This window comes from Equus quagga, chromosome 20 (genome assembly GCF_021613505.1).
Source record: "Equus quagga isolate Etosha38 chromosome 20, UCLA_HA_Equagga_1.0, whole genome shotgun sequence".
In the NCBI taxonomy this organism is placed as follows: domain Eukaryota; kingdom Metazoa; phylum Chordata; class Mammalia; order Perissodactyla; family Equidae; genus Equus; species Equus quagga.
In genome coordinates this window covers 33,002,283-33,016,692 of record NC_060286.1, presented here as the reverse complement: position 1 = coordinate 33,016,692, position 14,410 = coordinate 33,002,283, and the positions used below count along the sequence as shown (strand labels likewise).

Here is a 14,410-nt window from a genome sequence, read left to right as displayed (position 1 = left end):
CGGCTGACCTTGTTCTGAGCTCTAACCCCCCGACGTCACCTGTCTTGGGGTCCCGTCCTCTGTCACCTTTCCAGTGTCTCAGTTTAGCTTTTCTGAAGCTGGCTGTGCGCCTTTTACGCACTGTCTGAATTCATTCGTATCCGCTGTTGGGTTCTGGAGCAGGTCAAGGACACCGTCTTGCCGTTGAGACTGTGTAAGGATTTTTAATGCTTTGATTCCGTCTCATTCCCCTTAAATAAACACGGTTGAACTTTCTCTAGCCATATGGGAAACTCTGACCCACATTCCTAGCCCACCATGACACACAGAATACAGCACATTGGTTCAGTGGGTATTAATTGAACACCTGCTGTGTGTTGCAGAAGGCATGGTGCCTGCTCTTGAGAAAAAGCAAACCAGTGAGTCGCCAGGTTTGTGTCGCATCCTTGCTAGGTGCCTGGTCTTGGAGTTGGCACCAAAAGGAAATAAAAACACGGTCCCCGCCCTCCCTTCGTTTGTATTTGTCTCCCAAGCACCTTACTGTGTGTTGGGAGCTGGAGAAACTGAGCTGAGAAAGATGAAGCCCTGCCCTCAAGAAGTTTGTGGCCTGACGCGCTGGTCCTCAGATGCCAGCGTGCCTCACTCACCTGGCGGGCTTGCCAGGACACAGGCCGGACCCCGGAGTTTCTGACTCAGTGGGTTTGAGGGGGGCTCCCTGAGAATGTTCATCTCTACTGAGTTCCCAGATGATGCCCTTGCTGTCAGCATGTGCAGGCGTCACACACCGAGAGGCACGATCTGATGGAATAAGTGAGAACGGTCCAGAAGTCAGGGTGCCTGCAATTGGAAGGCTTTCCTTCTCAGTCCTTTTCTGGTTCTATGCCTGTCACAGTGGGCTTCCTTTCCCTTTGCAGATCTTGGGGGACAAGGCCTGAGCAAGGGGCAGGGCCCCTCCCTGCCCAGCTCAAACCTGTCATCGTAGTCACCATTCTTCACGCTCCGTATCATTACCTGTCCCTTTTCAGCCTCCACAAGACCAAAATTGTCTCGCTGCAGCAATTTCTGTTGGAAGCTGATGCTCAGCCCCTGAAAGCCACCGCACCTCTCTGTCAGCCCAGGGTGCCCACCCCGCTAACCCCACACAGTGCCATCTCCCACCCTCCCCCGAGCAGGCCTGGAGAAGTCACATGGCCCCCCACCGCCCCCATGTGTCCACTCCCTGAGTGTTGACAATGCTGGGAGGGGGTCACAGGATGGGTTCCCTGGGTGGCAGGGAGGGTGGCTCCTGAAGGTGGGTGTCAGAGACTCAGAAGTGTGCAGAAAGGAGCCAGGTGGTGTGGAAAACGGCTCCAGGGTCAGACAGCTGTGGGTTTTATTCCTCAATCTACCACTCTCTAGAAATAGGACCTGTTCAACCTCTATGACCTCAATTTCCTTACCTAGGAAAGCTGGGGTGTTTTTGTTTTTTGCCGAGGAAGATTCACCCCAAGCTAACATCGGTACCAGTCTTCCTCTATTTTATATGTGGGTCACTGCCACAGCATGGCTGACAAGTGGTGCAGGTCCACACCCGGGATCTGAACCCACAAACCCGGGCTGCCAAAGCAGAGCACACCGAACTTAACCACTATACCCCAGGGCCAGCCCTGTAGAGGTAGTTTTAATACAACCTCACACAACCTTGCAAGATTGCTTAACAATCAAATGAGGTTTAGGTGGGGTGTTTGTGTGTGTGTGTGTGATTACATCTGTGGTTGCTGCCACAGTGCCTGGCACATGGGAAGCCCTCAGTAAGGGTTCCTGTGGATATTAATGACCGAAGGTCTTATGTCACACCCACCCAAGACCTGTGGCTTCAAACTAGCATGAAACAGCAGGTCACGTCTCTGTCAAGGAGAGCATCCAGCTGTTTTCACAGGCCAGGAGTTGATGGCAGGTGCAGACGGCTCCTGAGCTGCTGACCCGTCCTGCAGACTGACCCCCGACAGGTCACAGCGGGTGGGGGTCCAAGTGCATCAGCTCTCAGGCCCTGACTCTCATCTCCCCCGTGAACCCACTTCCTTTCCTTTTTTTTTCCAAAGATTTTATTTTTTCCTTTTTCTCCCCAAAGCCCCCCGGTACATAGTTGTGTATTCTTCGTTGTGGGTTCTTCTAGTTGTGGCATGTGGGACGCTGCCTCAGCGTGGTCTGATGAGCAGTGCCATGTCCGCGCCCAGGATTCGAACTAACAAAACACTGGGCCGCCTGCAGCGGAGCGCGCGAACTTAACCACTCGGCCACGGGGCCAGCCCCCACTTCCTTTCCTTTTTGTGGTCTCCGGCAGCCTCCAGAGAAACCTCTGCCTGGCTTCCCGGGCTGTGAGGTGCTGGCAGAAGGCAGAAGTTATCCAAGCAGGCCATAGACCTCGGCTTCTGGTGGCTCTCCCTGCCCCCAGGGTGGTGGCAAAGGACACAGGTGCCCTGGCCAGGGAAAGCTCAGCCTGGCTAGGGCAGCTGCTTGAGGGGACAGTCTGGTGGGCTGGGCCACCAGGTGTATTCCAGTCCCCTGCAGCCTCGCTGTTCTCCTGGGCGTCCACCTGTCTGGTCCCCGCCCCCGTTGTGTTTGCTTCTTCCCTTTCTCCATCAGGAGAAAGATCTGAGTGGCACAGAGGGTCCTGAGTGCGCTTGGTTCTGGCTTTTCAGAAGCTGGTCTCATTTCTCTTCCTCTCCGTGGCCCCGATAAAGCCCTTGCTTGTGATATGGCTGAGTATGGTGGACGGACAAGGGAAAGGAGGTTCGGTCCGACTAGTCAGCATTCTGCCTCTTGTTCTGCTTGGTGGGAAAGTGCGACACAGAAACAGTTGGCTGTGGTCAGGGCTGAAAGCTTCCGTAAAGTGGAGGAGCTTTGTGGGAAGTCATTGTCTCCTCTGGATCTGTTTTCTTGCAAAGTTAGGGGGCTGCCTGTGTGGCGTCTGGCGTTCTCTCCCTGATGACCCGCATGTTGCCCCCCACTGTCCTGACCAGGGGTGGTATGTGTCGTGGGGCGACATTATGCCTTGCAGAGGCCGAGCAGGAGTGGGAAACCGGTGCTGGCCATAGGGGCTGCACAGGGGACAGACATCCTGGGTGGGAGGAGGACTCCCCGGACCCACCTGGCTCTCAGTCCCTCCTCTCTTCTCTGTAGGACACTCCTGGTTGCCGGGATGAGCTGCTAAGTGACTACTTCAGAAAGGCCACTGAGCTCCCGGCCATCGGAGGCCAGTCAGGACCACCTACCAGGAAAGAAGGAGCCAAGATGCCCACCAGCTTTGTGGCCCCCACCATCAAGATGGCCATCAACGCCTCCGAGGGGAAGGTGCTGAAGCCTGGGCAGTGTGTGAAGTCAAACTTCAGAGCTGCTGAGGCCGAGGCCCCACCCAGTGCCCTCCCGAGGCAGGCCCAGCCTCCTCAGAGCCTGTCTCTGGGCAGACCCCGGCAGGCCACAATGCCCCCGACTTCCCACACGCCTGCCAGCCGGAGCGCGTCCCTGAGCCGGGCCTTCAGCCTGGCCTCAGCTGACCTTCTCCGGGCCAGTGGGCCAGAGGCCTGCAAACAGGAGTCCCCTCAGAAGCCTGGGGGTCCTGAGGCTTCGGGGGGCAGAGAAACGGGCAGCCACACCCTGCAAAGCCCCACACCCCCCAGCTGCCACAGCCTGGCCCGGGAGCGGACCCCACTTGTGGGAAAGGCTGGTGGCTCCTGTCAGGGCCCAGGTCCCCGGAGCCGGCCACTGGACATGAGACGCTTCTCACTGGCTCCCCCAAAGGAGGAGAGGCTGGCCCCCCTACAGCAGTCAGCCACGGTCCCTGCCCTTGCCGCTGGAGGTGGCGGTGGCTGCGGAAGCAATTCCCAGCTGCAGCGCTTCTCATCCGCTGCGGCCCCGGCCGCCAGGACTAAGACCCAGACTCCCCCATACTCGGGGGAGGTGGCCGCCGTGGCCCCTGTCCGGGTGGGGCTCAGCCTCTCAGAGGGTGACAGGGTCCCAGGGCAGGGTCACGGTGAGGGGCTCCCTGCCAAGAGCCCGGGCAGGTCTCCCGATGTGGCCCCCCACGCCAACCGGGGCCCTGAGGACTTCGGTCGTGGGAGCGGCTCAAAGAGCACACCGGCGTCCCCAGAGCCAGGTGGGGACCAGCAGACGGTGTGGTACGAGTACGGCTGCGTGTGACTGTCTCCTGGGCCAGCCCCTCCTGAATCTTCAAACTCCTGATGCGCCTCCTCATTTTGGTGGCCTTTTCTCCTGTCTGCCTGTGGTGCCAGGAAAGGGTTTTAGGATGAGCAAAGAGGTTCCCATGCACCTCTCCTGTTTGTTTTGTTAACGAGAACACTGTGCCAAGCCTTAAGAGGATTACACGCCCAGGTGTGGAACGTGTCTTCCGTATCTGTAGCCTCCAGCGACTGATATCTTTTGAACAAATCCACTTTGGCGTGGGGACAGTCAGAATGCAGTGACAGAACTGATGTACCCCAAAGCAGACACTATTTGCGCGTGCCCCTATAGAACACTTGTTGCAACTTGTTGACCTCCACTAAAGCCTGCGTGTGTGCACACGTGTGCAAGCACACACACACAGGGCTGACCCCTAGTGGGTCTGGAAACTCTACTCCCTCTCCCCAAAGCCATTTGACCCTGGGAGAAGCCCAGACTGGCCAAACTACAGAGATCTTGGGGGCCTTGGGTGGACCCCAGGGTCAGATAGCTGTTAAAAACCAGAAAACCAGGAGCGTTGCTGTGCCGTTCCTGGGGTCCCAAGCACTTCCCTTCACCCCAGGGCCAGGGTGGCCTTCCAGGCAGGTGGCAGGTGGCCCCGGGCTTTTTCCTCCCCCGTGTGTGGCTCCTGGGCTCTGCACACTGGGCTCCAGGGCCACACGGGGACCTGCCTTCCCTGGTTCACTTCTGTGCAAACACTGGATCTGCCGGGCCTGGGGGGATGGGGCAGAGAGAAGCCCGTGCCCCCTCCCGGCAAGTGTACATAGTGTACAGAGGGGAGGCGTGTGCGAGAGTGAGGTGCGGGCCTGATTCTCATGTGGCCGCTGCACCCCGACTTCTCCCATCTCCGATGAGATGTTATTATTTCTGAATAACTTCTTGCAGTAGAAACCAAATTTCTTTTAATATATTACACATGTTATGTCCACACTCGTGTGAAGTCTGCGTCCTTTGAGAGGGATCTATTTATGTTCCGCCGGGACTCGTTCTCTGCCGTCAGGAACCGCACCTGCTGCTTTTGTGTTTGGTCACGTTCCTGACACTTGGTTTCCTGCTCTCTAGGAAAGGTGCTCTTCCTGGGATGTACTAAACCTGGTGATTTTGGTTTTTTAAGATTTCTTCTCCTTTTGATTTAATATACCGAGAAAGAAATGGGAATGTTAACAAGATCAATTTTAGCCGTGCTGTGAGCTGTGTATTAAATAGCCATTCATTCTGGAACACAAGGACGGGATTGTAATAAAGTGAAGTGGAGTCGAAGCGAGTCCTAGTTTTCCTCAGTGCACGTTATTGGCAGCCTTGAGTAGGCCGTCAGGGGGATCTCGAGGCTCCCTGCTTCAGCGCCCCAAAGAGTCATCCCCGGCCGTTGGCACCCACAGCTCCCTGTGCCACTATGTCAGAGAATGTGAGAGCCAGGTTCCTGGTTACAACAACTTTGCTCCAGACTTGCATGTGTTTTAAGTTAGTATAAGTTGAATCCCATTTTGAGTTGGGATTCATATCATGACAGGAGCTTGGCTTAAAGTGGTCCTTTGTATTTTCCCAAGGCTCCTCAACTAGCAAGTGCCAGACCTGGAATTTAGATCTCAGGCCACAGATCAGAAGGAAGGGAGGGAGGGAGAGAGGGAGGCATATAAATTTCCACACACGACAAAATCTTTCTTCTAATGCTTCTCTGTCCAGCTGCCTCAGGGCCTCCTTACTCATCAGACTTCTTTTTTAAAAGAGGCTCCTCTTGCCTCCTCGCCAGTCCTTTCCCGAGGCTCTGCCATCTGTCGTATCCGACCCCTCAGCGGGAGCTGCCATCCACAATGGTTTGAGCTGAACTGAACTCTCAGCCTCTTGTCTCATGATTCCCTTCCCTCTGGGGCAGCTCTTCATTCATTCACTCAGTCCTTCCACAAGCGGTCATTGAAAGCTTCCTGTGTGCCAAGTCCTAGGCTCCAGCTTCCAGGCTGCCCCTCCCTGCGTGCACCCCTTCAGCGCTGACCACTCCTGAGCTTCAGGCCTGAAGTCACAGCTGCCCGTCAGACCCCGGTGCCTTGACTGCAGGCTTACTGCAGGCTTCCTCCAGGCTCCCCAGCTCATCCAAGGACAGCGCTGTCTCACAATCACAGAAGCCTGTGATGCGGGCTTGAGCCCCCCATCTCTGCACATCCCACATTTTACAGGTCACATCCTTGACCTGAGAACGTGTCTGGAATCTGGCCCCCCTCACCTTGGCCACCTGTTTCCCTCCTAGGTGTCACGCACGCGCGCGCACACACACACACACACACACACCTGGCCCTGGGTTTTGGAAGTAGCCTGCCAATCAGTCACACACACACACACACAGCCCTGGGTTTTGGAAGTAGCCTGCCAACCAGACACACACACACACACACAGAGCCCTGGGTTTTGGAAGTAGCCTGCCAACCAGTCTGCCTGCCTCAGACAACTACTCAGCCCTCATGGCCCCAGGTGACCTTTCTTTTCAAACATTCCCCTGCGTCTGCCTCCACACTGGCCACACCCATCCCCTTGCGGACTAGGTCCTCTCTGCGTGGCTCACCAGCCCTCTTATCACTTCCTCCTCTTGTTCCAGACGAGCTCATACACATCCACAACTTTAATTACAGTGTGTTCCCAGAAGGCTCCAAATACATCTAGCCCCAGCCTCTTCCCAGAACTTCCAGATCTGTCTTTCCAGCTTGGATGTCCCAAAGACACCTCCAACTCAACCCACAGTTCACCATCCTCCCCCAACCCCTTATATGTGCAACATCCCCCCCTCCTCCCCATGTCCTATCCTGAGCAGTACCCCGGGGTCCTGTTGCTGAGGGGGCGTCCCAGATCATGTCCCTCCTGAGCTCCAGGGCTCCACCCTCTCTGCACTGGCCTGGGAGATGTGTGACCTGGTGTCTGGGAGATACCCAAGCAGCCGCTGGATATTCATGCCCACAGCTCAGGAGTGAGGGCTGCTCGGGAGAGATTTGGGATCACCTGTGGGACAAGAGAGGCTCACCCTGGGCAGAACATTAAAGAGAAAATTAGAAAGCATAGGACAAACCTTGGGAAGCATCCAGCCAACGTTAAACATCCAGCCAGTTTATCAACCAACCAGGGGGAGGGGAGGGGATGGAATATGTATAATAAAGTTTTACTGATATAAAGTATGGATAACATAAGTTACAAATAATAAAATATGTAATACTTTCTATTGTAAAATCCATACAACCAATTGATTCTCTTAGAAGGCTGTCATTTATTTTTGCCAAACTTGTGTCTTTATAGCCAACCTATGCTTGCAACTGAGGAATGAGTGTAGTTCCAACATGAACGTTGGTTGATAATTTCTTTTATGTTAACAAGTAAGATGAACGTGAAAGGAGCTGATGATGGATGTCAGAACGTCACTCGTTCGTTGATGATGTGAGTGGCTGCTCAGTCAGGTGGTCGTTTCTGAATGCTGGCCAAATTTCCTCAATTTCTTGTGCTGTTTGCATTGTAATGTTTACAGACACAGCACTTTTTTTTTATATAATTTAATTTTTTTATTAAGGTTATAAAAGTTAACATCCTTGTGAAATTACAGTTGTACATTATTGTTAGTCATGTTGTAGGTACACCACTTCACCCCTAGTGCCCTCCCCCCACACCCCTTTCCCCTGGCAACCACCGATCAGTTCTCTTTGTCCATACGTTCACTACACCTATGAGTGGAGTCATGCCGAGTTCGTCTTTCTCTGTCTGGCTTATTTCACTCAACATAATACTCTCAAGGTCCATCCATGTTGTTGTGAATGGGACAACTTTGTCCTTTTTTATGGCTGAGTAGTATTCCATTGTATAAATATACCACAACTTCTTTATCCAATCATCAGTTCAGACACAGCACTTGTTAAAAAAAAAAAATAGAGATATAGTTTACATAATATTCACCCGAGACACATTTAAGTTTAATCTGCACCATTAACATTTTCTACATCACTTTCTTAATTAAGTCTGGAGACACTACATGCTGAAGAAAAATCAAGCCCAGGTTGGTAAGGTTTGCTAGTTTCTGTGGTGTAAATACCCTGGTCGATTTCAGGCCGCCAGCGTGGTGTCACTAACCCCAGAGGTGGGAAGAGAGATGCAGTTGCACCCTATTATATAACATCACTGCCACACAGATACAATAGGTGTAAATAAACCTCAAGGGCAAAGGTAACTAAAATAATTAGAAAGAGGCAAGTTTTGAGTATTTATCACCTTTGTTTTTAATATAAATTATTCACAGGTTTATGTAAACTAATTTTTAATGATGGCTGTGTTTAACGACTAGCTTGCAAAACTCCTAGAAATTCACCCATCTGCTCTCACAAGCCAGTGCCCGCTGGCACCAGCACACCAGTGGGAGCACCACCTTTTAGGGATGGGCTGAAAAGGAAGAGAGAACAATTGAGAAGAAGTGGCCAAAGAAGGAGGAACCCGTGCAGAGAAGAGCTTTATAGAGCTGAGGTCCCAGCCGATGTTGGTATATGTAGACCCAGGGTTCTTCCCACACAGGCCACTTGGGCTGTGTCCTCTCTCTCCTTGCATCCTCCCTCCTTGCCCTTCTCCAGGGGCTAGAACAGAAAGAGTGGCCCTGGGGGGGCTGACAGACCAAAGGGAGGGCCCGAGGAAACCCCATCACCTTTCCATGTGTAGGGTGGGGCAGTGGTCTCCTATGGGCAGAGTGGACAACGTGAAGTCAGGCGGGGGTGGGGGTGGGGAGGCGGCCGGCTCCTGGCAGGCCTGGCACGTGCCTGGGGAGGGGTGGGGGTCCTGGCAGGGATCAGAAATCTCCGCCTCTTCCCAAGCTCTGGCTTTTGGGCCCAGCCCACTGAGGTGAATTCACCGAGTCACACGCGCACGCAGTCTGAGAACTAGCAGACGCAAAACCAGCCACCTGCTCCCCATCTCCCTTCCCCCCAAAACGGTGGGGAGGAAACCTCTGGGCCCCTCCGTGTCCCCACGGCAGAGCCATGGCCCGACCGGGCCGTCTGGAAGCCGCACCTCCCCGGGGCCCTGGGGCGGCTCTGCGGCCCGCGCCCGGGAGCCTCCGCCCCCTCCCCCCTCCCCGCGGCGCAGGGCCCGCACCGCGCCCGCCCGGGCCCCGCCGCCGCCGCGCGCCTCCCTCCCCCCCGCGGGCGGCCGGGCTCAGCCGGAGGGGGCGCCGAGCCGCGGCCCGGCTTCCTGCGCCCGGACCTGAGAGAGGTGAGTGCGCCCGGGACAGCGGGCAGGCGGCGCTGGGATGACAGCGGCCGGGGACCGGCCCAAGGGGACCACCGACCTTCCGCAAGGCCGGCTCCCCGGCATCTCCTGGGGCGGAAAATTCAAAATCCAGTCTCCCGATAAAGGCCTTTGAGGGGAGCGGAGGAGGAGGAGGTCTGGGAAGCAGCTCCCTGGCATTCCAGGGTCCAGATTGATCGTGCTTTGGGGGCCCAGGGACCTGCTACCCAGAGGGTGTGTCAGCAGGGTGGCGTTTGAAAGCACAGAAGGCCAGAGGGAACTGCCCTGCCCAGGGTCCCTGGGGTGGGGCAGATGTCAAAAGTCCAACACCGTCCCGGTGCCCTGAGGACCTGCCCTGACCCTGCATAACCGCAGCTGCGGCCCAGGGAAGAACACGGGGGAGGCGTCCAAGGACCAGTCCCCGGCTGCACGCTTTCCTGGGAGGGGCGGAGCAAACTAGTAGCTACTGGATGCCCGCTGGTGCCTGGTGCTTCGCAGGCGCCATTCCTTCAACTGTCTCAGCTGATCCCTCCATCCATTCCCAGTCATTCGTTCAGCAAGTGGGCCCTCTGCTGGGCTGTAGCGGGAGGTGGAGGGAGCAGGTCCCTGCCGGTGTAACTCTAGTTGGGAGACAGACTCCAATTTGAGGAGTAACTGGTGGGAGGGCCTCCTTGCTCCTCCTTCCTGCTCCAAAAGATCAGAATCTAACTAAGGGGGCACCTGCCCATACCAATAACCCCTGGACTAAGGAGAACTCCCTATGCCCCCATCATTAATACTCAAAGGGCCCCTTCTGTATCCACAGCACCATACACATGGGTCCCTGGGAGGGTTGATTCCCAGAATACCTCCTAGACCCCTTGTGGGTTTTGCTTTAGAAGTCACCTCTTCCAGGAAGGCTACCTGGACTGCCCTCCTCTTGCTCAGGTGCTTTTGTGCTTTTCGCTCCCACGGTGTGGCCCCTCCCTACCCACCATCCTCCAATCATAGCTGTCAGAGTATTGTCACTGCTGTGTTAATCCTAGTGTCCCTTCTAAAGGAGAGTTTCAAAAACTCAGCCATTCAAATTCCATTTTATTAGATGCATTATGGTTTTATGCATTGTGGTTTGTTGTGGGAATTTTTTTAAATATTTTACTTTGGAAAATGGATTATTGCAGAACCTCTATTCAGGGAATAGAAACGTCTCTTGCCGTCACTATTTTCAGATCTCCCCTGTGCTCCTCAACATCTTCCTGGGCAAAGTCCATCACTTTTTTTGTCACTTGGGTACAAACCACAGTACCTGAGAATCACCCCTAGGGCCCTTGATTGAGGATAAAGAGGATCTAAGAACCCACATTCTAAAGAGAGGACCAGGGCCCAGGGCCCCTCCTTCCTCTCCACTCCTCCAGGGCCTGGCTCCCTCAGTGCACTGGGGGCAGGAAGGAAAGAGACAAGGATCCATGTCTCATTATGCAGCCACCACTATTGGGGTCCTCTCTCTGTTGATCATCTTTTCTCTCTGGCCAGGCTGCACTGGCCCTGATGCTCCCTGTTTGGCTCCTCAGGGCCACAATGCAAAGACTTCCCCAGAGGTCCCCGGAGTCTCCCTGCTGTCCAGATCCCTGACCTGGGAGCCTTGGCCCCAGCACTGTCTCCTCCACACCCCCTCGGCTCCTGTGCCCACCGGTCAGCCCTCCTGGGAGCTCAGCTCATTTCCCCCTTATCCATTAGCCACACGAACCTGCATGACAAATGGAGGGCGTGCGGGCCACTCACTGTCCCCTCGCTGTCTCCTTCCTCTCTCCAGGTTTCTTTGCTTCCTGTCCCCAAAAGGCACAGATTAGCGTGTCCCCTGCCTAAGCAGACGTCCACCCAGTGATGGGCCCCTGGGCTCCTCTCCTTGCAGCGGCCCCACCCCCAGCTCGGTGAGAATTCTCGTGGAGCATCCCATAGCCTCTCAGCAGCTTGCCCAAATCCCGCTCCGCCCTCCCCAGGACTGAGCATGCGTGATGGGGCTGGGGATTAGAAAGTGAAGTCCCAAAGGAGTGGTCAGGCCCATCACTGAGGGCACTTAGGGCCTCTCTGTCCTTAGCTGGACCCCAGCGGTCAGCTCCCCAGTGAGAGGAAGAGCCCCCTCCTCATTTGTGACTCTATTACACTTCAATACACTTATTTTTAAATGGAAATTGTGTTCCACTCCCAGAAGTGGAAAATCAGTATCCTGCCACAAGAGGCAGGGGATTAAACAAATAAAAACAAAGATAACCAAGCAGTGTTATTAAACTTTCATTAGTACCTGTTGCCTGCAGAAACGCCTGCGGCTGGCTCTCTAGGTCACAAAGGGAGATTAGTGAGAATTAAAGTGGTGCTCAAGACATACTGGCACCCAACGGAGACTTTCTCCTTAGTGTAAGAAGATGGATTAAGAAAGAAATGGACAGGGAATAAGAAAATAGGTGGCTAGATTCCTACCAGTCTGCACCTGCTGAGTGCAGGGTACCACACAGAGCCCCAAGTGATACAGAACAACCTTCCTCTCATCCTCAACAGAGGGGTCACTTCCTCCAGGAAGCCCATCCTGATGTGCCCCCTGAGCAAGCTGTACTTCTCCTGCTGTAACACTTGTCCTGTTTTATGGTGGAGGCATAATGGCTTCACTCCAGAGGGTAAGTCCCATAAGAACAAGCAGCAGCTTACCTCCCTCGCTTCCCTATCCAGGTGCCCCCCACAGGGCCTAGAGCGCCAGTGGTGAATGAATAATGAAGGAATAACTCGGCTGACCTCTTTGACTTTGATCCCGCTGGGCCCCTTCCAGCAATGCCTTTCCTCCCCCTCCTCCTCCCTGTCCAGAACCCACACCCTCCAGCCTTCAAGGCCCTGCTGAGGGTCCAGCTTCCCCAGGAGGCCTTTTTCAACCGACTGAGCCCAGCCCGAGCTCTGCTGCCCTGAATATTCCATCCCTGGCAGGGCCCGTACCCAGGGACACGCCATTCCCCGATCTGGTGTGTCTCCCACACCCCCACAGGGCAAGCAGCATGGGCCGCAGCACAGGCGCTCAGGAACCTCTGCGGAGTCCCTCGCCGAGGGTCCTCCTTCAAGGATGCAGCTCGTTGGGTCTCAGCAGCTGTATGAGTTCCCCAGGGCCGCTGAAACAAATTACCACAAACCTGGCGGCTTAAAACAACACAGATTTATTCTCTCACAACCCTGGAGGTCAGAAATGGGTCTCAAGGTGTCGGCATGACCGAGTTCCCTTATGGAGGTGCTAGGACAGAGCCAAGTTCATTGCTTTTTTCAGCTTCCAGAGGCTGCCTGCATGTCTCGGCTCATGGCCAACTCCCATCTTCAAAGCCAACAATGGCACGTCCAGTGTTTGCCTCTCCACATCACTCTGATACTCTTCCTCTTCTCCCTGTGATTACGCTGGGCCATCGTGGATAATCCAGGGTATTCTCCCTTCTCAAGATCCTTAACTAAGTCACAGCTGCGCATGCACGTCTTGCACACAAGGCGACACATTCATGGGTTCTGGGGATTAGGATGTGGGCATCTTTGGGAGGGGGCATTATTCTGGTTACCACATTGCTGCCCCTGGTAGTCAGAGGGCACTGGGGCTGGTGGGTAATAATTAACAATAGCTGACATTTACTGAGCAGTTACTCTGGGCCAGGAGCCATTCCGAGCACATTACACAACTCTCTGAGGCGGGTGCCATTGTTCTCATCCTCGCTTCACAGATGGGGCACAGAGAGGTTAAATAGCTCGGTGGGTGGCAGAGCAAGGATTTGAACCCAGGCAGTCTGGCTCCAGGGTGCACTCCCCTAACCTCAGGCTACACTGCCTCTCTAGTACCATTAGCACCCCCAAGACACCAGCTGACAGCCCGGGAGCGGGCCAGGCAAGTTGTAGAGCCCAACACAGAGGGGGACTTTTCACCAGGATTTTCTAGGTGAGGGCCTGGTGGGGGTTATAAATTCTTTGCCAGGCCTCTCCCAGTTCAGCCCGTTCTCATCATCCCACCACCCACACCCCATTAGCGGCACCTACGCTTCTCCAGGGGCGCTGCAGGGAGCATCCAATGATTCTCTTTAGGGCTTCCCTGCAGGTAAGTCTGGAAGAGGTCCTGGGTGCTAAGTACCACTCACATTCACCTCTGTCCTCCGCCAGCATCCAGACACCAAAGTTAGATGAGACCCGGAGAAGGCAAATCTTATACAACAAATCAAAGAAGGTAAACCACGTTTCCCCAGCTCACCACCACAAAGAAGCCTGCACGCCTGAGCCAGAGGGGACACACATGCCTTCCATATGTGCTGGATGCCCTAGCAGTCACTGAGCACTCTCCCGGGGCAGGTGTGGCTCTAAGAGTTTTCTACTTATTAATTCATTCAATACGCACACCAATGCTATGAGGTACTGTTATTATCCCTATTTCACAGATGAGGAAACTGAGGCACAGAGAGGTCGTGTAACTTCCCAAGGTCACACAGCCAGTGTGAACAGCTGAGATTCGATCCATTCTCCATAAACAAGGCAGAGGCTGGTCAAGGCTGGCTGAACAGCCCCAGCCTGGGCCACTCTACTTCACTCAGCAAAGCCCCCTTTTGTGCCTTCCCAGTATAACGTGCTCTCTTTGCACCTGCTAGGCTGGACTCCTGGTTTCTATGTCAACCAGATTTCTTGAGAGTGCCTTTGTATTTGATTCTTACATGAATCTTCATTATTAACCCCATTTTAAAGAAGCAGAAACTGAGGCTCAGGGAGGCTGCATAACTTGCCAGAGCTCTCACAACCAGAAAGCAATAGAATTGGGATTTGAACCCAGATGTTCAGATGCTACCCCTACTCCCATCTGCCTCACCCTGAGCAAGCCCAGCCTGAAGGCCTCCTCTAGGAGTCTACAGTCCAGCCAGGGATGTGACATGGGTTCCCCAGCTCTCCAGATCTGTGTGCCCATGCTTCACCTGGACTTGAGCTCACTCTCCAC

At 54.5% G+C, this 14,410-nt stretch overlaps 2 protein-coding genes across 6 annotated transcripts in view; both read left to right on the top strand.

Annotated features, from left to right (window-relative positions):
* Positions 1-5,464, top strand: part of CCDC88C (coiled-coil domain containing 88C) — a 131,715-nt gene extending 126,251 nt beyond the window's left edge. For all 3 annotated transcript variants that reach the window (XM_046647299.1, XM_046647300.1, XM_046647301.1), the window contains one exon: positions 3,142-5,464. In XM_046647299.1, the coding sequence (XP_046503255.1) occupies positions 3,142-4,158 (1,017 nt within the window). In that variant the 3' untranslated portion in view covers positions 4,159-5,464. The remainder of the gene's footprint in view (positions 1-3,141) is intronic.
* A 3,557-nt stretch (positions 5,465-9,021) lies between these two features.
* GPR68 (G protein-coupled receptor 68) overlaps positions 9,022-14,410 on the top strand; it is a 28,711-nt gene continuing 23,322 nt past the window's right edge. For 2 of the 3 annotated variants that reach the window (XM_046646996.1, XM_046646998.1), the window contains exon 1: positions 9,022-9,423. The gene's annotated coding sequence lies outside the window, so the exon portion shown is untranslated. Of the gene's footprint in view, positions 9,424-11,973; positions 12,090-14,410 lie in introns of all 3 variants that reach the window. The other variant, XM_046647000.1, reaches the window with a different exon arrangement.